We start from the raw sequence: 19,933 nt of genomic DNA, 5'->3' as shown, positions 1-19,933 counted from the left end.
CCTGGTATTAAAAAGGGCCCCTAAGTGCCCTGAACATCTTTGCTGGGAGAGGAGACCACACCTGGGGGGCGATGGGGAGGATGGGGAGCTAGGCCAGCCTCTGGGGATGAACCATTCGCTGCGGATTCGTCCAGAGGTGGATCGTGGGTGCAGAAATGAGGCGCGACGGGGGGGGGGGGGGGGGGGGGGGGGGGGGGGGGAAGACCGCAGAGGGCAGAGAAGAAGTGGGCGAGGCGCAGAGCTCTCCCCAGGCCCTGTCGTCCAGCCCCGTGCCGCCGCCGCGGCCCCCACCCCCGCCCCCAGCAAGAGTGCTGGGCGCTGCAGGAGGCAGGGCGTGTGTGTGTGTGTGTGTGTGTGTGTGTGTGTGTGTGTGTCCGCGCGCGCGTCCCCTCCAGCTTTTCTACCACCAACCCGGCTACTCTTCCCAATCAATGGCCTCTTTGTGGCTGCGGAAAGACGGGAACGACGACGCGAAGTGCGGGGGGAGGGGTGGAAGGCCGTCCTGAGGACGGCAGGACGCGCAGGACCCCAACTGCTGCCGTCGGGGCCAGGGCTCCCCGGAACCTGGGACGAGCGCGCTTCCCGGAGGGCCTGCATTCTCTGGACGTCGAGAAAGGGGTCTAGTGGGGCGGTGGCCCTGGCCTCCCTACTCTGCGCTGGGGGGGCGGTCGCTCTCCCGCAGGCCTGGGAAGACCCGGACGCGCTCTCCCCCGGCCCCGCGCCCGCTAGGTGGCGCTGGGCAGTCGTGCTCCTCCGACCCGCGTCGGGAGGCAGCCCCAGCAGCCTCGGAGGCGCCAGGCGGCGTGGGGCACCTGGAAGTGGGCTGGAGTGGCAGGTGTCGAGGCAGGGACCCGCAGGGGTGGGGGAGGGGGATAGGAGCAGCATTCTTCCTCCGTTGAGACGTGTCTGTGGGATTTCTGCCGCACTCAGTTGCCTGTCCTCTTGAATCTTAAAAAACACCCCAGTCCTGGGGAAGCTCACACAGCCTCAGCGACAAGAGATACCCACGGGAAAAGTTATTACAAAGGCCAAGTGAGAAGTACAGCCGGCGCTTTCAGTCTAGAAACAACCACAGAATAAGGCACCACAGACCTCTGAGAGGGTTACCTTGACATTCTGCTACAAACCAATGGGACGGATGAGAGTCGCCCATTCCTTCTGGTGCCAGGCACCCACCGAGGCTCTGAGCATTCACTTGTGACCAGGGGACCATCCTGCCCTCAGAGAGTTTGTGGACCAGTGAGGGAGAAAGACATCAGGGAGATAACTAAACAAATAATTAACTAACTGCAGCTGTTGTTAAGTACACAGGTATATAAAGATTTAGGGTGGAATGTTCCAGTCACCCCGGGTCACCTGACCAGTCCTAACCAGGGTCAGAGGTGGGGAAGCTGTCCTATGGAAGACACAGGCCCCCCTTCCCCCTGTCCAAAGTAGACTTAAGAAAAAGTTGCCTGACATCCGAAGCAAACTCAGGGCTGGGGTATCTCTTGTCCTCACTTCTCAATCTTCACGCTGTGGAGTGTAGGTTAAGCCCACTTTACAGAGGAAGAGATTGAGCTTGGGGAAGTTAAGGGACTAGCCCGAGGTGCCAAGAGCCAGCCTGTGGCAGAGCTGGGCTTCGAACCCACAACTGCCTGGGTCCAAATCCCACACCTCCTCTACTATAAAGCACTGCCTCTGGGACCCTGTCTGGATGCCCTGCTGGAAGCCGAGGCAGGGAACACAGAAGGGGAGCGAGAGAACGAGAAAGGGGCAGGGCGGGCTAAAAAGTCACCAGATTGCCGCCCCCACCCCCCATCACCACCTCCCATTCTTCACAGCCAGCCCTTTCTCAGCATCTCCTGACCAAACCTCCACCCGCTTAACATTCCGCTCAGTTTCCACTCCGCTCCGACTCCCAATGTTTATCAACACATGCTGTAATGTAATCAGCTCCTGGGAAAATACACACCAGGTAACGGATGCTGACAAGAGTGTCAAACAGATGTCCCCTCCCTGCCCCTCCCTCCCTCCCAGCCAGAGCCGGCACACCCAGGAGGCTGGGGGAGCGCCTCTTGCCACACCACCCCTCCAGTCCTGGCCGCGGAGGCCCTCCCCCGGGAGACTGACACCATGGAGCCCAGCGGCGCACCAGGCACTGTGCAGGGGGCTTTATACACCTCATCTCATCTGGCCCTCACCACAGCAGTGTAAGGGTGGTCTTAATATCCCCATTTTGCAGATGCAGAAACTGAGGCACCAGTGATGATGAAACCAGAGTGAAGCAGCAGCCGGAGAAGCAAAGAAGGGATGATCACACTGGCTGTCCTTTTACCATCAGGCCACCTCCCCACAGAGCCCAGGCCTTTGAAGAAAACTGTCTTTGTCACCTTTCCGAGTCCTTGGATCTCAAGCCTAAGGGTCTGGCCCCCGGGGCTGTGGCAGGCCAGGTGTAAGGGGACTGGCAGCTGTTCCGCATTTCTGCTCCAGCCAATAGAAGGCATGGTGCTGGATGCCCTGAAGGCTCAGGACTGAGCAAAAGAGGGAGGCTTCTGCTGTGGCGTGGGGGAGAGGGGCTCTGGGGGAGGGAGAGACCTGTTATTGTCCCTTTTGTCCCCTTCTCCAAGAACCAGAGCTCAAGGACCCCCGAGGCCAGCCCAGACAGAGGGGAGAGGAAGTGCACAGAGTAGGGGAGCGCCCAGATGGGACGGGCTCCGCCCAGCCCAGGACCTCCGTGCCCTCCCCAGGATCAGCTGTCTGAGGCCACCGTCCTCAAAGAGCTGGGTATTTGCTTTTCCCTCCAACGCAGTCAATTGCTCCTTTCATCTGACTGGAGTTGTAAATGAGACTTTATGGGATTCCTAATGATGGCGGTTTCCCTTTATCAGCCTCCAATTCCCACTTCTCAGCCAGGGTTGACTCGGGGAAATGTTTTGACCAGGAATCCAGAATCCAGCAGCAAGCCAGTGCCCCACTTGCTGCTTTCCACAGTGCGAGCTGGAAGTTGTCAAACAGGCCTGGCCCCACCCCCCCCCACCCCCCCCCCCCCCCCCCCCCCGGTGGAAGCTCGCTGCGGAGAAGTCAGATCTGGGTTCCAGGCCGCCTCCCAGATGGTGTATTTCACCTCTCCTGGCTTCTGCTTCTTCAACCATAAACCTGGGGTAATAAAGCCTGCTCCACCCACCCGCCTCACCAGGCCACTGTGAGAATCAAATGAGATTATAGGCTTGAAAACCCTTTGAAAAATATAAAGCAATCACCCAAGCCGGTTTTGCTATTATTATTATTATTGCTGTTGTGATTTTGTGTAGGTGCGGCTGGGAGAGCAAATGATAGCAACCTGTACATCTTTGAGAGTAAAGCCCGTTTTTGCACACGGGAGTGTATGTACCTGTGTTGTGGAAGGATGGAGTTCTAGTGTTTGCACCTGCCTTTTTTTTTTTTTTAATGTTTATTTATTTTTGAAGGAGAGAGACAGAGCATGAGTGGGAGCGGGGCAGAGAGAGAGGGAGACACAGAATCTGAAGGGGCCCTAGGCTCTGAGCTGTCAACACAGAGCCAGATGCAGGGGCTCCAACTCACGAACCGCGAGATCATGACCTGAGCCGAAGTGGGACGCTTAACCGACTGAGCCACCCAGGCGCCCCTGCACCTGCATTTACAGGAGTGTATGGGGCAGGGACGCCTGGGTGGCTCAGTCGGCTAAGCGTCTAACTCTTGGTTGCGGCTCAGGTCATGATTTTTGCGGTTTGTGGGTTCGAGCCCCGCATCTGCCTGCTTGGGATTCTCTCTCACCCCTCCCCTGCTCACCATGCTCTGTCTCTGTCTCAATTAAATAAACAAACTTCAAGAACATTTTTTTAAAAATACAGGAATGTATGGGGCAATGTATGGGTGTCTATGAGAATATGGGGACATGTGCACACATTCCAGTATCTTCATAGAATACCACGTTGATACGTAATAATATAATAATCTTGAGTGCCGGGCATTGTGCTAAACACTTGATACAGGGGTGTGCGTCCGCATAGGTGTGCAGAGCATTTGCAACATACGCGTGTCAGTGTTGGAGGAATGCAGTGGAACGTGTGACTATTCGTGTCATACCGGCAGCGGGAATCCCTCCGTGTGCTTGCCCGGGGGTCAGTGATGGTGTGGGCCTAAATGTCAGTGAATCTGAGCGTATGTGCGCATGCACGTGTCTGCATGCGCGTGCACACGGGTGCACACCCACCTCCCTGTTCCCGGACGGATTGGTGTAATTGTTCGTTATTTATCAGCTGCCTGGGCTACGTGAGCCCCCTGCTTGCCCTGAGCTCGCTGCCACGCAGCCATCAAGCCCACACACACATTGTGGTGACAGCAGCATGCTTGGGAGGGGGGCGCCACTCTGCTCTCTGGAGCCACGCTCTGTGCCAGGCAGCAGGGCCCCTGCCGGGGAACTGCACAGATTGACGACATCAGACTTGGAGCCGCAGGAGTGCTCAGCAGATGGGTCGGGCTCAGGGGCCCTGGGAGCAGGACAGACAGAGCTGGCACCTTTAGGTCCAGACGACCTGGCTCTAACAAGCTGAACCCAGGGCCCGGCCCGAGACTACCACCTTAGCATAATACCGGTCGTGGCTGCCCAGTGGCCAGGAGTGAAACTTCCTTGCTCTGCTGCACCCCCACCGTGGCTCATCGCTGCTCTCGGGATTAAGTCCAAACTCCCTCAGGCAGAGCACAAGGCCCACACCTGGCACATACCTCCCAGCCCCTTCTCCCCCCACCCCTCCTTGCACCGCACCAGGCAGACTGGACTACTCGCGGTCCTAAGATGCGCTTGGACCCGTGGGTCCTTTCACTGCCTTTCCCCTGTCTGATTTCTCCATGCAACATCCCTGGCTGGCCAGTCCTGGCTCCCACGAGGTTCCGCTCACCTCCACAGGAATGCTTCCCTCATCCTTTCTGACCCCCCGGATTAGGGAGGAGTCCCCACGCCCCCAACATTCCTGTAGGCCCCTAGATTCCCCTAGTATCCCGCTTCCTTAGTCGTCCTCTCTTCTCCCATTGACTCGGGCCCCGGGAAGGGGCAGAGCATGCCTTAGTGGTTCATGGCTTTATTCCAACACTTAGCGTGGTACCCGGTCATAGGTGGTCCATAAACACTTGTTAACGAATCGCTGCTAAAGCCTTTGGTGAGAGAGTGGCTCCCTTGAGTTCTCCACGTTACATCACAGCGTGCATCTGTACGGCTTTGGGTGTCTCAGATCTCCGGGCTGAGGAGAACTGCCCCCTCTCCCCAGTCCCTCTCCTTCATCCCATCTTAACGGCAATAATCCCCATCCCCGACTTCTACAAATGGAAGTCAACGACACGATCTTACGAATGAGCAAACTGAGACGCAGAGAGGTAAAGGGCTCGTGAACAGGATGACCATCCCCCGGTTTGCCCAGAACTTTCCCCGTGGTAGCACTGAGAGCCCCATGTCCTGGGAAACCCCTTCGGTCCCGGGAAAACTGGGACAGTTCGTCCCCCTTCTTGTCCACGGTCCTCAAGTGGCAGATCCAGGACGCAAACCTGGGACTCCTGACTCTGAATCGTACACACACCCCTCCCTGCTCAGCTGCCTCCCAGGCCTCCTCCAAGTTCAGTGACTTCGCGTGGGCATTGTCTTCCCTTCGGATGTCACATCCAGGCCACTTGACACGCTCCTGGAGGAGCTGTGCCCAGAAGCATGTACTCAAGGAATACAGGGCATTAATATTAACCTAAATCAAATATAATTCAGAACCTCATTTCTGGAGGAAAAGCACTGTACCTGATACAGAAGGAAAAAAAAAAGTAAATCTAGCATAAAATAACTTTATAATGACGTTAAAGTAAATTTTAAAATAAAAAAAAAAACACCACTTTACCTGCAGATTGTTTTCATTTGTCCACATGGCCTTCACCGTTCTCTCTTTACCGGTGTTATCTTTTTTACAAAATTGCAACGCGGGACGTGTGTTGTGCTTCTTTTTAGCTCACGCGATAGAAATCTGGTTTCGATTTTCCTCATTCTGGACCCTCCGTGTCATTAATATCCCTCATTAGCCCAGATACCAGGGAGCCTGGGCTCAGGGCTGTCCCCTTCCTGAAGGACTCCTTCCTAACGCAGGGCCCAGCTGGGCTTCTGAGGGGCTGCCACGTAAATGCTGTCCTGTGCATGTGTGCGGCCGGCAGGGCAGAGGGAGACAGCTTCTGCCGGATCCTGAAGAGGTCTGAGGCCCAAAGAGGTCAAGAGCCACACTCCACAGTGCTCCAGAGAAGAACAAACAGCCTCATCCCCCGGCTCCCAGGGCGAATGTCCACTACGCGCTTTCTCTACAAGGCTTGGGTTGACCCAGGATCTCTGTTCCGCCCTTAAGATCAAGCCCACTTCTTGACTTCCACATGGCTCTCAAAAAAATAAAAAATAAAAAATAAAATAATCTGGTTCCTCTAGACAAGTAGTACATCCTGATCATTATCCTGACCACAACCCCCACCCGCCCCCAATCTGAAGGCACCAGCAAAGAAAAGGGAGTGTGGGTGGGAGGCCGAGGGTCTTCGTCCTCGCTCTCCTCCCTCTGGCCTTCCCCATCACATATGCTGCAGGTGGAAACCTTCTCAGCCCCTTCCTGTGTCTTGGTCGAAGCTCCCTGGCCCATGCAGGTCCTCAGCAGAAGCTTCTTCTTGGTACCACTGTTGAGTTTTAGGTATTCCCAAATCAGAAATGGTGCCTCCACTCACATCTAGAATCCTTTGGGGTCTCTCTCTCTCTCTCTTTCTCTCTCTCTGTCTCTCTCTCTTTCTCTCTCAAAATAAATAGAATCCCCTAGGACTTTGGACATGGTGATTCACAGGAATGCACTGAGGGCCTTCTAACCAGAGCCAGGGTGTAGACCGATTTGCCTTCTGGGCCCTTTCCTTCTGGAGAATTGGGTGGTTCGAGGTGCAACTGGGGCCTTCTATCATTGCTCAGAGCTCTCGCTCCCAAAGGCATGGAGATCCCTGGGACAGCATGGCCCACAAGGGAGAGGCTGGCTGGCTGTTAGCCATCTTGGTACCGCTCTGACCTGGTCGTCATTGTACCTGGGGTAGAGCTGTGTTCAGCTGATCCGTCGTCCCCAAGAGCAATGGCAGCCGTGGCGATAGGGAGGCTCTGCAATGATCTCTGTAAGAATAACAATAATTAAACGTCTCTAAGCACTGTGGGATACACAGGCACCATCATAATCACCACAGCTACCAAGGTGGTGATAACAGTAATTAGGTGCTGTGGTTTCCCACTGCCTGGGGTGAGGTTGGCCTGTCAGGTTAGGGAAGGGGGCACCCACACCAGTGGGTCCTCTCTGGGGCTGGCTAGGGCTTAGCCATACTTCCTCTATGGGGTTCCCCTCCTCCTCTCCTCTCCCCTTGCCCTCAGCCTCCATTGACCCTAGACCCGGGACCAGGGTCACAGGAAAGGGTGACCCCCATTCGGCACACCATTCTAATATATGTTCAAGCTTATCTTCTGTCAACAGATTTTGGGGTATTGGGGAATCTTGGGGACTTCTTAAGAGGGCTCCCCGCACATCAAAGTGAGCTTTATTAGCCAATTACTAAACGACACAGAGGGGCCTGGAATATGGCCGGGAGGGGAAGTCCTTATTGTGTTGACTTTGGGTCTTTTCCAAGCCCAACAGCTGCCTCTATGAAAGAGCCTGTGGAAGTTGAGAGGCGGGGGGGGGGGGGGGGGGGGGGCTGGACCTTGGGACAGTTTCCTGGTGATGGCACCTTCCTCGGAGCTGATCTCTGTGTGATCACTGGCCCCAGACACGGGGTTGGTGAGACAGGTGAATTCATGTGCCTGTCCTTTGAGTGTTATTCCTGCGGCCATCAGTCTCAGAGCCAGGAGAGAACATGGAATTCATATGGGCCACTCTCCACCCCGGGACAAGGATCCCGTACACAGCAAGCAATGCCGGTACACGGACCTGAGGCCTGAGTGGGAAAAGAGACAGGGAATTTATTCCATTTTCAGTTCCCTAAACAGTCTTCCCAGACGAAACCAAAATCTACTCCCCCCCCCCCCCCCCACATACGCCCACTGGTCCTGATTCTTCTCTAGGAAGGCACGCAGACCACGCTTGTTCCTTTTCCCTTTGGGTTTTGGAAGATCGCTAACCACACCTCCCTTCCCCCTCCTCTGGCCCTTCTCCTTTGTGAGGTCTGAAGCCACCTCTCTCGTCTCTGGGCAGGTAACTCCATCTCCTACCTCACTGCAACGACCTTATCATTCATTTCCCCGATCGCCACCCCAAAACCTCCGTCTTCACTGCCCTCCTCACATTCCCTCCAGGCTCAGAAGAAGAGAAGTCCCTTCTTTTCTAAGGCTGATCCCTCCTCCACCCAGGTGCCACCACCCGTGCTTCGTCCAGGGCCCGCTCCATGAAGTGCACCCTTTTCCACACCTTACACCTGTTTCCCAGGTCTCACTGTTCACTAGCTCTTTTCTCACTGCCTGCAAGTGGCTCAGAGTAGCTTCTGATTTCCCAGCAAAGAGGGGAACATAAGCCCCCTGATCTCTGTCGCGCCAAGTCTCTCCGAGCTTCTGAGCCATTTCGCTCATTCCGACCACTACCAAACTTCTCAGGAGCGGGGTGGATGCCTGCTGCCTCTGCTGGCTCACTTTCTATTTGCTTCTGCCCCGACTCTGCCATCACCATGACTCCAACGGGCCACTGGTGTTTCTGCCCCTGTTTCCAAAGACCCCCTTCTGATCCCTACCTGCTTTCTGCAACACCAGACACTACTGGCCACCTCCTCCTCCAATAAATTCTCTCCTCGCTTGGCTTCCATGACAACCCTATCTCCACACTCCCTCCTCCCTCACTGACCAGTCCGCCTCTGACCATCGTGCCCATGATGTTGCCAGATTCATCTCCTGAACCACAGTCCCGGCAGCCCCCAATAAGTGCTTCTCTGCTCAGAGACCTTCCATGGCTCACTGCGGCCTGCAGAAAAAATAAATCAAGGAGTTCTAAAATAATGCGACTACAGTTAACCCTTGGAAAAAATACATGTTTGAACTACACGGGTCCACTTACACGTGGCTTTTTTTTTTTTTTTTTTTTTTTTGCAATAAATACAGTCCAGTGCTACGAATGTATTTCCTCTTCCTTACGATTTTTTTCTTTTTCTTTTTTTCTTTTTGAGAGAGAGAGAGAGACAGTGTGAGCAGGGGAGGGGCAGAGAGAGAGGGAGACGCAGAATCCGAAGCAGGCTGCAGGCTCCGAGCTGTCAGCACAGATCCCAATGCGGGGCTCAAACCCACGAACCGTGAGATCGTGACCTGAGCCAACCGACTGACGCTTAACCGACAGAGCCACCCAGGCGCCCCATATTTTCTTAATAACACTCTCATTCCCCTAGTTCACTTTATCGTAAGAATACAGTATATAATACGTAGAATATACAAAATGTGTTAACCGACTGCTTATGTTATTAATAAGCCTTCCGGTCTTATTAATAAGTAGGCTGTTATTAACAGCCTTATTAACAGTAGGCTGTTAGTAGTTAAGTTTGAGAGAAGTCAAAAGTCATATGCAGATTTGCAACTGTGCGGGAAGCTGGTGCCCCTAACCTCTGCGTTGTTCAAGAGTCAACCGTCTATGTGATACAGAATACATAATGCAATAATATGTCGGGTTGGGGGGGGTCAAACGTTTTAAGCAGCAGAATCCATTAGGAAGAAACTTCCTCAAAAAGCCCCATGTTTAAAGAGCGTAAAACAAGGTGCTCTTTAAACATGGCTCCTAATTGAAGCAGGGAGTGGGGAACCCAGGAAAATGTAGGGCTTTCAAAGCGCAATTGGAAAACCACTGAACAAATGCTATTCCTCAGGCTGCAGAGAAGACAACTGAAGCCCAGAAAGGAGAAGCAACTGCTTGCAAGTGGCACAGGGTGTGAGTTAGTCAAGCAACACGTTTTCGCTGAGTGCGGACCAAGTGGCAGGCACATTCCAGATGCTAGGGATAGAGCAGACGAGACCCACAAGGTCTGCCCTGGAGGGGCTGAGAGCCCAGTGGGGAAAGAATCACGTATTATAAACACTTGCTAAAGGGTTACAAGCTTGCGAGGGAGCTGTGAGAACATATAGAAGGGGACTCGCCTGGTCTAAAGGGTAGAGTGGACCATTCTGGGGAAACGACACATGTAAACTGAGCCATAAGAGAGAAGTGGCTGGCCGAAAGGAAGACGAAGAGCATCGGTGCAGATGAGTAAAGGCCAAGGAGGCGAACTAGATGGCCTCAAGAAACTTCAGGAAAGCCCAGTGGCTCCTACTCAAAGCCCTGGAGCTAGGTAAGACCGGGCGGAGGAAACATGCAGCCCCACAGGCCTTGAAGAGAATTTGACACAGGCCTCCGAGGAGGGCAGGCCAAGGAAGGGGTCTCTCGTATGGGGTCCTGCTCATTTGCATTAGAACACAATCCACTGCTAAATGCAATGTAGTATTGGGGCGCCTGGGTGGCTCAGTCGGTTAAGCATCTGACTTTGGCTCAGGTCATGATCTCATGTTTCAAGCCCCATGTGGGTCTCTGCCCTGATGGTGTGGAACTGGCTTGGGATTCTCTCTCTCTCTCTCTCTCTCTCTCTCCCTCCCTCTCTCTCTGCCCCTCCCCCACTTGCTCTCTCTCAAAATAAACCTAAAAAACAAAAAGAAAAACTAAATGCAGTGTAGAATTGTGGATTGGAGCCTGGCACACCGAGCAGACATTAGTAGAAAACTGAGAAATCCAGACAAATTCTGTAGCTAATAGTATTATGCCAATGCTAATTTCCTGGTTTCAACAAATACACCATGGGCACATCAGGTATCTACATGAAAGGAAGCTGGATGAAGGACACCTGGAAACTCTGTTCCACCTTTGCCACTCTTCTGTAGATTCCAAATCACTTGAAAATCAACGTTTTAACAATTCACGTATCCCTCTAGCACCAGGGCAGAGAAGAGCCAAACTGGTGTGGGGAGAGAGATTACGGTTACACTCACGGCTAACACACACTGTTCTTTATGTACCCCAGACACTGTTCCAAGGACTTCATGTTGTCCAACCCATCTGATCCTCACAACAAGTCCAGGAAGTAGATGCTAGTATTTCCCCCTCATTTTACAGGGGAGGAACCCGGGCCCAGAGAGGTGAAGTCACTTGCCCAAGGGCACACAGCTACTGCATGGCAGGGCAGGGGGTCAAGGATTCAAATCCAGGCAGTCTAACTCCAGAGTCCCATGTGCTGGACCATTTTACTCCCTCCCCTCGGGGTGCACTGTCTATACTGCTGATGAGCACGTGGATAGTGTGCTAACAGTAGAAATGGGGCAAAGTCACTAGACTTAAGATAATGCTGGAGGTAGAATGAACAGTGTTTGCTTTTGGATTAGAATATGCTGGTTGAAGACAAAGCAGCAGCAATGGATGACTCCTGGGCTTCCAGCTTAAGAGGAGGGACCAGAGTCTAGCCTCCTACCACGTGGTCCTGTGCTCCTTCCTGCCACTGAAGGACCCTTTCAGACCTTTTGAAATCTGGCTGCAATTTTCTGTCCCTTTCTCTTACACATCCCCAGAATGCAAAAAAAAAAAAAAAAAAAAAAAAAAAGAAAGAAAGAAAAGAAAAGAAAAACATAAAAAGCAAAACAACAAAAAAACAAACAAACAAACAAAACCCAAACAAACAAACAAACTGCTGGTCGTTCCCCCACAGGGTCCCAACCTCTCCCACCTCCATGTGCTCGTACAAGCTGTTCCCTCCACCAAAGTTCTCTCCTCGGTCCCCCTTGGTCCAAATCTGATCCACCTTTCAGAGCCTCAAACAAAGGACACCTCTTCCAGAAGCCTTCCCTGTTCTCCACAATGAGAGAAGCACTCACTCCTCCCTCTAGGTGGCTGTGTTCAGGGGGCGGTCTTTGGCCATGACCAGCTTCCATGCTATAATATACTTATTTGAGTAAGGCCTTGGCTGTGCACTTTCGTCCCGTCAGTGCCTAGCACAGTAGACACTCAGAAAGACATCTGTCTACTCTCTGAGTAAACAATCTCTATCTTATTTTCCTCTGTGCCTCCCCTGGCTCTCTTATCTGTCCCCTGTAACCCAGTACACACACACACACATGGCACCTATTTGGTGCTTTGCATATTTCAGGGTCTGTTTAAAGGTGATGAGTGAATGACCATACTATCTCATTTACTTGTCTTCTTCTTTTCCACCCAACCCCATCCCCAGACAGCCATGCTAACCCCCAGACACACCCTCTCTGGAAGCTCATTTAAGAGCAGATCAGAGAAGCCTTAGCCAAGGATGAAGAGGCTGGAGAACATGCGCAGGGCACTGGTGGGTACTGGTGCATCTGGAATGACCCTCTCGAACCCATCCATTCGTCTCCTACAATACGCCAGGCAGAGTCTCAGACCACAGCAATGAACCAACTGAGCCCTGGCCCTTAAAGTACTTCCGGGCCAGAGAGGAGGTAGCTACCATCGGACTGGGCTCCACCTCCTGGTGGTCCCCCAGACATTCACAGACCCACAGGCCTTCCCCAAGTCTTAGGCTCAGGCTACAACCAGTTCGTGGGTCCTACTCCCCCAATTATTGCTGGTCTTCGTGCCTTTCCTTACACGGACCTCCCCCAACCTTAAATCCAGTCTCCTCAATGCCTCCCCACTCCAGTACATACCTACCAGATGACTCACCAGCCCGTGTCGCTGCTCCCCAGAAGCCTTTCCTGATCCCCATCCCACCCCAGGCTGAACTCAGCACCCTCTCCAAAACCCACCAAATCCTGGGTGTGCACCCCTGGGACACACTACACACGTTAAATACTTATTTAAATACAATATCTGTTTCTATATCTGTCTTCTCCCTTTGCCACCCCCCCCCCCCCAACTAGATGTTGTGCCTTTAGGGCAATGACAAGGTCTCTATATCTCCAAGCCTGGCACACTGCTTGGCACAAAGACAGTTCGATTACATTTGTTAAATGTAGAAGATATACACACGAGGGCACAAACGTCCACGTGAGTGCCAAACTAGACCACTTCGGCAGGAAAACAAGAGACACTCCAGGGCCAGATCCCCAAAAGTGAGAAAATGGTGCCCTCCTTGCCCATCCTCCTTCTGTTCCTCCTACACCCAGGAACTGGTATTTACACGTTATCAGAAACTGGCGCTTCCTCTGGCTCCTACCCGCTGGGCAAATGGCAGCAATGGGCAAAGGGAGCATTATCTGGTCAAACATCTGGGGAGAACTTCTGGTGGGAAACCGTCTGTCTGTCTGTCTGTCTGCCTACTCCCAGGGTGCAGGACGAGGGTAGGACGTCCACAGAGAAGGCACAGAGGGCAGGCTTCTGGCTGCCGAGGGCCCTGAAGGTCCAGCCCCCTTGGCAGGAAGCCAAACACACCCCAGTGTGGTGGGTGGTGAACAGGATGGACTGGAGAGTCCCTGCCCTGCCGCGGACACTGACTGGATGGGTCACTTTCGCGGGATTTCTGCAAATCACTCAAAACCAAGGTTCTGGCAGAGGAAGCAGAGCTCGGTTTCCCGCTGACTTCAGAAGAGGAGGGGGCTTCAGTCTCGGGAGAGGAGACCCCTGAAAAGCGGCGGAGATTAGAAAAGGCCAGAAACCTCGGTGGCCCCATCTCACCCACGGATGCCCACCACCGACTTCTCTGGCAGCTTCCGGTCGTCCCCGCAGAGCTGCCTCTCCCTTCAGCGTTCAGGAGATGCAGAGGAGGGGTGGGGGGAGCTCTGGCTCTCGGGTTCTAGTCCAAGCTCGTGCCTCTGGGCGAGTCGCCTTCCCTTCCTCTGGGCCTTTGTTTCCGCATCTGTAAAATGGGGCCAAGGCTGGCGTAGAGGGCCTGCAGACGCCCTTTCAGCTGGACTTCGCCAGATCCAGGAGGCTCCATACTGCACGCTCGCTCCTCCACAGCCCCCACCCCCGCCCCATCTTAACTCCACCCCCACCGAGCGGCTTCTCCCCCCCACGCCGGCCGCTAGGGGTCACTGCCTCCCTTTGTCAGCGAGGAGGAGGGCGGCTAGCCCTCCGGCCCTCGCCCGGGCGGGAAGGCGACCGAAGGGGCACCTCCCGAGACAGTGGGCCGCGGCCGACCCCACGGCCCTCGCCCGGGACCCGCCTCCGCCGGGGGCCGGAAGGTGCGCGCGGCCGGGCCGGGGCCGGGCGGGCGCGGGCCGCGCGTCGGAGCCAGGAGGGAGTTAACGCTAACCCCTCCCCCTCGGTCTGACATCACGGGCAGAGCGGCTGAGAGGCTGGAGCTCGGCGAGTGAGAGAAAGAGCGAGAGCGGCGAGCGCGGCGCGACTCGGCGCCCGGGCAGCTCCACATTGTTGCGGGTCGGCCGGGACCCGGCAGCGCGAGCGGCGGCGGCGCGGGGAGGGGGGGACGCGCGGCGCACCCGGCTCGCCCTCCGCGCGCGGAGGCGCACCGCCCGAGCAGCCGAGCCGCGCGCCCGCCCGCCCGCCCGCCGCCTGGGCCCCGAGCCCACCGCGCCGCCCGCCCGCCGCCTGGGCTCGTCCCGCCGCCCTCGGAGGACGGCCGGCCATGGACGCCTGCAAGTTGGAGCCGAGCGGGAGGGTGTGAGCGCGCCGGGGGCCGGGAGCCCGCGCCGCGCAGCCGGGCAGCCGGGCGCGCCGGGGGTGGGTCCCTCTCCCCAGCCCGGCTCTGCGTGGAAGAAGAGGGCGGGGACCGGCACGGGGAGGAGAGCGGAGGAGGAGAAGGGGGCATGACTCGTGCAACTTGCGGCGGGCATCCACCGAGCCTCTGAGCCGCCGGCGGCCCGGGGCCCGGATTGCGGCCGCGCGGATCCCACCCAGCCCACCCCGCCCCGGCCGACGGCTGCGGCTGACCTGGATCCTCGGAGCGCCCGGCGGCCGGCAGCGATCGGCCTTCGTCTTCCGGGCTGGTTTCTGGAGCGCGGGGAGCGCTCTCCTCGCGGCCCCTCTCGCCGGACCCCCGGACCCCGATGGCTCGGATGGGGCTTGCGGGCGCCGCTGGACGCTGGTGGGGACTCGCTCTCGGCTTGACCGCATTCTTCCTCCCAGGTAAGCGCGTTCCTCCTCTGCCTTCCACTCTCCCCCCCCCCCCCCCACCTTCCCCGCCACCATCCAATGCCTTCCCGAGGCTGGGAGCTGGACGGCGGGCACGTCTGGGTTACAGGCAGCAGAAGGGGGCAGAAAAGTTGGGTCACGGCTTAGGTAAGGGGGGTGCGGGTGGCACGGCGGAGAAAGAGAGGATGAGAAGCCTCACAGCCTGCCCTGCAGGGAAGCAGTCGGATGCACGTCTCTGTGTAGCAAGAAAGCACTTTCTCCGCTCTGTTTTTCACAAAAATAATAATATGTAATCGCGTTCTATTTATTTAATAACCAGCTCTCAGCTCGGGAAGCAGTTTGGAAACACTGCATGTTACATAAATGCAAAATAATCACCGTAATCGCCGTCTCGGGGTATGAGACAACAGCCCCAGGGGGAGGGCGTCAGTCTCGGAGCTGGTGGGCTGCGGGTTTGGAGGATGGCAGGGGGGCTTCGTCTCTGTCGCCGGCCCCTTCGCCAGACGGCTCCGCGCGCTCGGGCCCCCTCCCGCCCCACGCAGCCACACGCGGGCGCGGAGAGCCGGCTCCTGCGTCAGAGACAGCTTCTCGCTCACCTGCGGTTCCTATCCCGGTGGGTGAGGCCCGGGCCGCGCGGGCTCGCAGCCTCCCCGCCTTGCGCGAGCCGGACTTCGCCTCGGAACTCCGCGCCGGGTTTGGGGGCTCTCCCCGGAGGAAGCGCCGCGGGCTCGGTGCCAGCCAGGTGGCTGCATGACCCACTTTCCCGAGGCTGCCCCGCGTGTCCTTCCTCGAGGCGGCCGGCGGCCGAGGGGTTAACCCGATGCCCGACCCTGGGGTGGCCCGCGGTGGCCCATCTGACGGGTGGGGTGGGGGCGGAGGCTGGGACCGGCCCCGGCGTATTGTGCTGGGGAATGAACTGGAAAATGCGTTTAGGAGGCAAATCCGACCGAGTCCCCTCGCCTGGGTTTAACCCTTTGTGTCCCTGGGGAAGCTGCTAGGCTCCCACGGTAGCTGGTGACACCAGCGGGGGTCAGGGTGGGGGTAGGGGTGCCTCCAGCCCTCCGGGAGGAAACCTGAGACGACCTCCCGCCCGGGCTAGATGGGGGGGTTTTGTGGGGGAGGGCGGGGGTTGGCTGGAGCACGTGGTCTGGCCTTAGGATAAGGGGTCGCAGTAGGGAGAGACCAGCTCCGCATGGGGCAAGAATATCACATCTGGAGCGCCGCCGGCAGCGGTGCCGCAGACTCGCGGGCTAGTTTGTTACCCCGGGGGGCGAGCTTGGCTGCCCGCGGTCCGGGGCTGGGGTGTACCCCTGGAAGGCAGGAACCTGGCCTCATTCAATTCTATGCCCCTTCTGCCTCCAGCTCACTGCCAGGGCTCCACCGATCTGGCTGAATGGCCTATGGTAGCAAAAGCACTTTGTGGAGGCCGGCACCATGGTGCCCCCACCCCTGCAGCCTGTGGGGTGCTGCCCTGCTAGGTGGGGGGCGGGAATTCTAGGGCACACAAGCAGCATTATCCATTTCTAGGGGCCTGAGTCGACCCCCCTTCCCCCGCAGGGTGGTCGTGGTGAGTGAGAGGTCTTTCTCTCACACCGGACCTCCTGGGAAGCCAGCCAGAGCTTAGGCCCTAGGACTTCTCTGACCACGGGAAGGGGGGTGCGGTGAGCTTCTGGGAACCCTTCAGTTGCATAGTGTCCACACCCAGATGCTAGGGAAAGGAGAGCTTTTGGGGAGCTCTAGCTGGTCTGGCACACCAGGGGTTAACCTCATTCCCATCGGACAAAGAGTGGAAAGGCTTGGGGGCAAAGAATGGACTCACCCCCTTTTCCACTCCTTTCGTTGTTCTCTTCCCCCAGCTTTGAGGTACATAGTGGTTAACTCCTCTGGGGGGCTGGAAGCCTGCCCTGCTCCACCCCACTCAGGAAGTGGGGTCAGGGAGATGGCAGTCTCACCTGGCTCAGTGTAGACACTCCCCTCTCCCCAAAACTGCAGATTGAGGGGTAGGATGCAGACAGAGAACTACAACTCAGGCACTTAAGCCCTCCTCGGTCGACTGTCATTGTTATGGCCGGGGTGGCATCAGGGGCAGCCAGAATTCATCCCCCCCGCTGGCCAAGCTCCCTCGCACACCCGCCTGTGTGCCCTGTGCCCCTGGAAAGGGAGGTGGGCGGGTGTGGTTGTGCCCCTCTGACACTGGATGGAGGCTGGGGGGCTCAGAAGTTGCCTGCCCACACCCCACTTTCCACCACTCGCCAGCTCCCTCCTGAGTGCTTTCTGTTGCCCCTCTCTGGAGACTTGCCAGCCGGATGCTCTTTTCTGGGTTCTCCTGGGCTGTGTCAGGGAGCATGGAGGGCAAAGAGAGGTCCTCTCTCTGGGGCGAAGCAGGTGGGGGCAGCCCCCAGTGTGTGCGATGGCCCCCTGACTAAAAAAAAAAAATAAAAACACTCAATCTGGCTATTGATGTGTAAACACAGAAGTATGTTTTCAACAACACAGCCTTTACCAGGCTGGGTGGTAAAGCCCACAAGCTTCGGAGATAACAGTCTGTGGTTCCTACAGGTCAACTCAGAGGAGATGGCCAGTGGAGCATAGGGACTACACCCCCGAAGAGGGACAGGAGGAGCCCTGGGGAGGAGGCAGAGAACCTGCCTTAGAAGCAGGTGCACAGAGCCGGTGTCCCACCTACACCACACCCTCCCTAATTGGCTTCCCCAAACCTTTTGTCTGGAAAGAGAACACACACCCCAGGTGTCGTGCACACCCTCGGAAGACCTGTCGGGCCCGCGGCACATCCCTTCTCTGCAGTCTGTACAGAGCCTGCAGAAGGTGGTTTCCTTCAAAACTCCGAGTGTCGGAGCTGCTGGGCTATTTTCCTCTCTCCCTATTTCTCACAGACAGTGATGTGCTCAGGCTTGCTGGGCAGGACATTATGGCAAAACCAATTCTGCCGGCCTGGGGATTACAGCGTGTGCGAGCAGCAATCTCAGTGCCCGCTTTGGAGGCTGCGCTGTAGAGAGTGTCTCAGAATCAGATTCAAGGCCTGACAGTCCAAGCTGGAGGGGAGGAGAAGATCTTGCAGAGCCTGGGCCCCGCAGCCCTGGCTGAGCAGCCCGTAAGGCATCTCTGAGCCTGAATATCTGTGGCTCAGGGGGACAGGTGGTCCCTTGTTGCCCGATGCCGGCCAAGATGATGACACCAGTTCCCGTCTCAGCCACTCAGCTTTGCACAATGAACCCACCTACTCGTTAGCCACTTCCTGACCCAGGACCCCGTTGAATGCTGCCAGGGCGGTCATGCCAGCCAGCAGAACCCTGGTGCCGATGGCTCAGCAAGCGAGCAAGTGGGCCAGGCTTGGGGGGGCAGGGGGTGGCGCGGGGCCGGGGCACGGGCAGAGGGTCTGCCCCCGTTGCTGCGTCTTACGATACTGCCATTGTTTAGCAGCTGACTTACGTTCATTGTTCGGCACAAACAGAAAACACCCGAGGGAGGTGTGAATATACCTTCGATTTTCCTGATTGTATCTTTTCCTGGTCAACCTGGTAACTTGAGTGGCTCCCACCTGGGGGAGAGACAGACCGAGGGGGTACCTGTGTATTCGCCTGTTTTACCGTCGTTGTCGTTGTTGTTGTTTTGACTCTGACCGTCAGCCCGCGTGCCGGACTAGACTGGACACCAGCCAGCTGTGGCGCTCCGGCGGTGACATTTCTGACAGCCTGCATATCGTCTCACCATCCGTGTGGATTGGCACACACACGTGCCAGGCTTTGTGTGCTTGCGTCAGTGATCTGCAATCCCCTGTGCACGGGCAGACCCACGGGCGCGAGGGCAAGGAGGTCTTGGGCGCTGGTGGCTGTGGGTCGGCACGGGACGAGGGCTATAACTGTATATCAGGTGTATATTCACGTATAACTGATCTCTTCTGTCTTTCCCACTAGGATTTTGTGAGTGGCTCTGAGCCTTGATAAGACCTGTGTTGATGTCACAGGGTCAGAGAGGTGATTTGGGGAAGAGACCTAGGACTTGCCAGGTGGGCTGCTGGGTCCTTTGAGAGCGGCAAGCCTTTACACTGGTTTCTTTTTCTGTTCTTGCCCTTGGCTTTACACTGGGCCTCTGCATGCTCACCTGGTGAGGAAGGAGACTTTCCTGTCTTGTCTCCCTGGCACATGGTATCTGGATCCTGGTGTCGACTGGGGCCCGGCTTGCCCCAGGGCTTCTCCAGATCCCTAGAAGGCTGGGAGGAGCCCCGGGAGATAGGTTTGCAGCTACTCATTGGGCATCTTTACTTTGTGCCTGAACACTTGGGGGAAAGGGGATCATCTGAGGAGAAAGGTGGCCGACTCTGGGCATTTTAAAAGGGGCAGGAGTGCGGGTTTGGGTCCTCCACGAAAATAGCCCCGTGGAACCAACCACAGGCGTACTCAGGTCGGCAACATACACGTGCCTGGAACCACCCTGGGCTCCGTGCAGCAGAATGGGAGAGCCCCCTGAGAAGGAATGAGGGGCGAGAGGCAGGAAAGAACTTTGCCTGTCCTGGGAACCCAGGACCCCGTGCCCAAGACCGGCTGGCAGGTGTTTCTCCCCCACGATGCCCGCCCCTCTCCATAGAGACCAGGTCCGCGGAGCCAGCAGCAGATGTGCTGGCGGGGGCAGGAGGTAACTTAAGATCTGAGCAGGGATCACTTTGCAGAGGGAATGCCCTGCGTTGGAGATAACACCCCTTAGTCCAGTTAACCCTTGAAACTCTGGATTGTGCTGATCTGGGAGGTGGGGGGAGGGAGGAGGTTGGAAGAAAACACATCAAGCCTAGCACCTGAACCCTGACCCGTTCCCGAAGTTCAGATGAA

General features: G+C 56.5%; 1 protein-coding gene and 1 long non-coding RNA gene across 5 annotated transcripts in view; one reads left to right on the top strand and one right to left on the bottom strand.

Annotated features, from left to right (window-relative positions):
• Nucleotides 1-13,949, bottom strand: part of LOC131486932 (uncharacterized) — a 30,476-nt gene extending 16,527 nt beyond the window's left edge. The window contains exons 1-2 of the long non-coding RNA XR_009249520.1: nt 13,671-13,949; nt 5,880-7,159 (exon numbers count right to left, since the gene is read on the bottom strand). This is a non-coding gene — a long non-coding RNA (uncharacterized LOC131486932). The remainder of the gene's footprint in view (nt 1-5,879; nt 7,160-13,670) is intronic.
• Nucleotides 13,950-14,067: 118 nt separating this feature from the next.
• Nucleotides 14,068-19,933, top strand: part of NECTIN1 (nectin cell adhesion molecule 1) — a 93,676-nt gene continuing 87,810 nt past the window's right edge. The window contains exon 1 of one of the 4 annotated variants that reach the window (XM_058687042.1): nt 14,068-15,083. In XM_058687042.1, coding sequence (XP_058543025.1) covers nt 15,005-15,083 — 79 coding nt within the window. In that variant the 5' untranslated portion in view covers nt 14,068-15,004. The remainder of the gene's footprint in view (nt 15,084-19,933) is intronic. The other 3 variants (XM_058687044.1, XM_058687045.1, XM_058687043.1) reach the window with 3 other exon arrangements.

Source organism: Neofelis nebulosa, chromosome 10, assembly GCF_028018385.1.
Source record: "Neofelis nebulosa isolate mNeoNeb1 chromosome 10, mNeoNeb1.pri, whole genome shotgun sequence".
Lineage (NCBI taxonomy): Eukaryota > Metazoa > Chordata > Mammalia > Carnivora > Felidae > Neofelis > Neofelis nebulosa.
The sequence above is the reverse complement of the archived record's forward strand: the minus strand, read 5'-3'. Positions and strand labels throughout refer to the sequence as shown.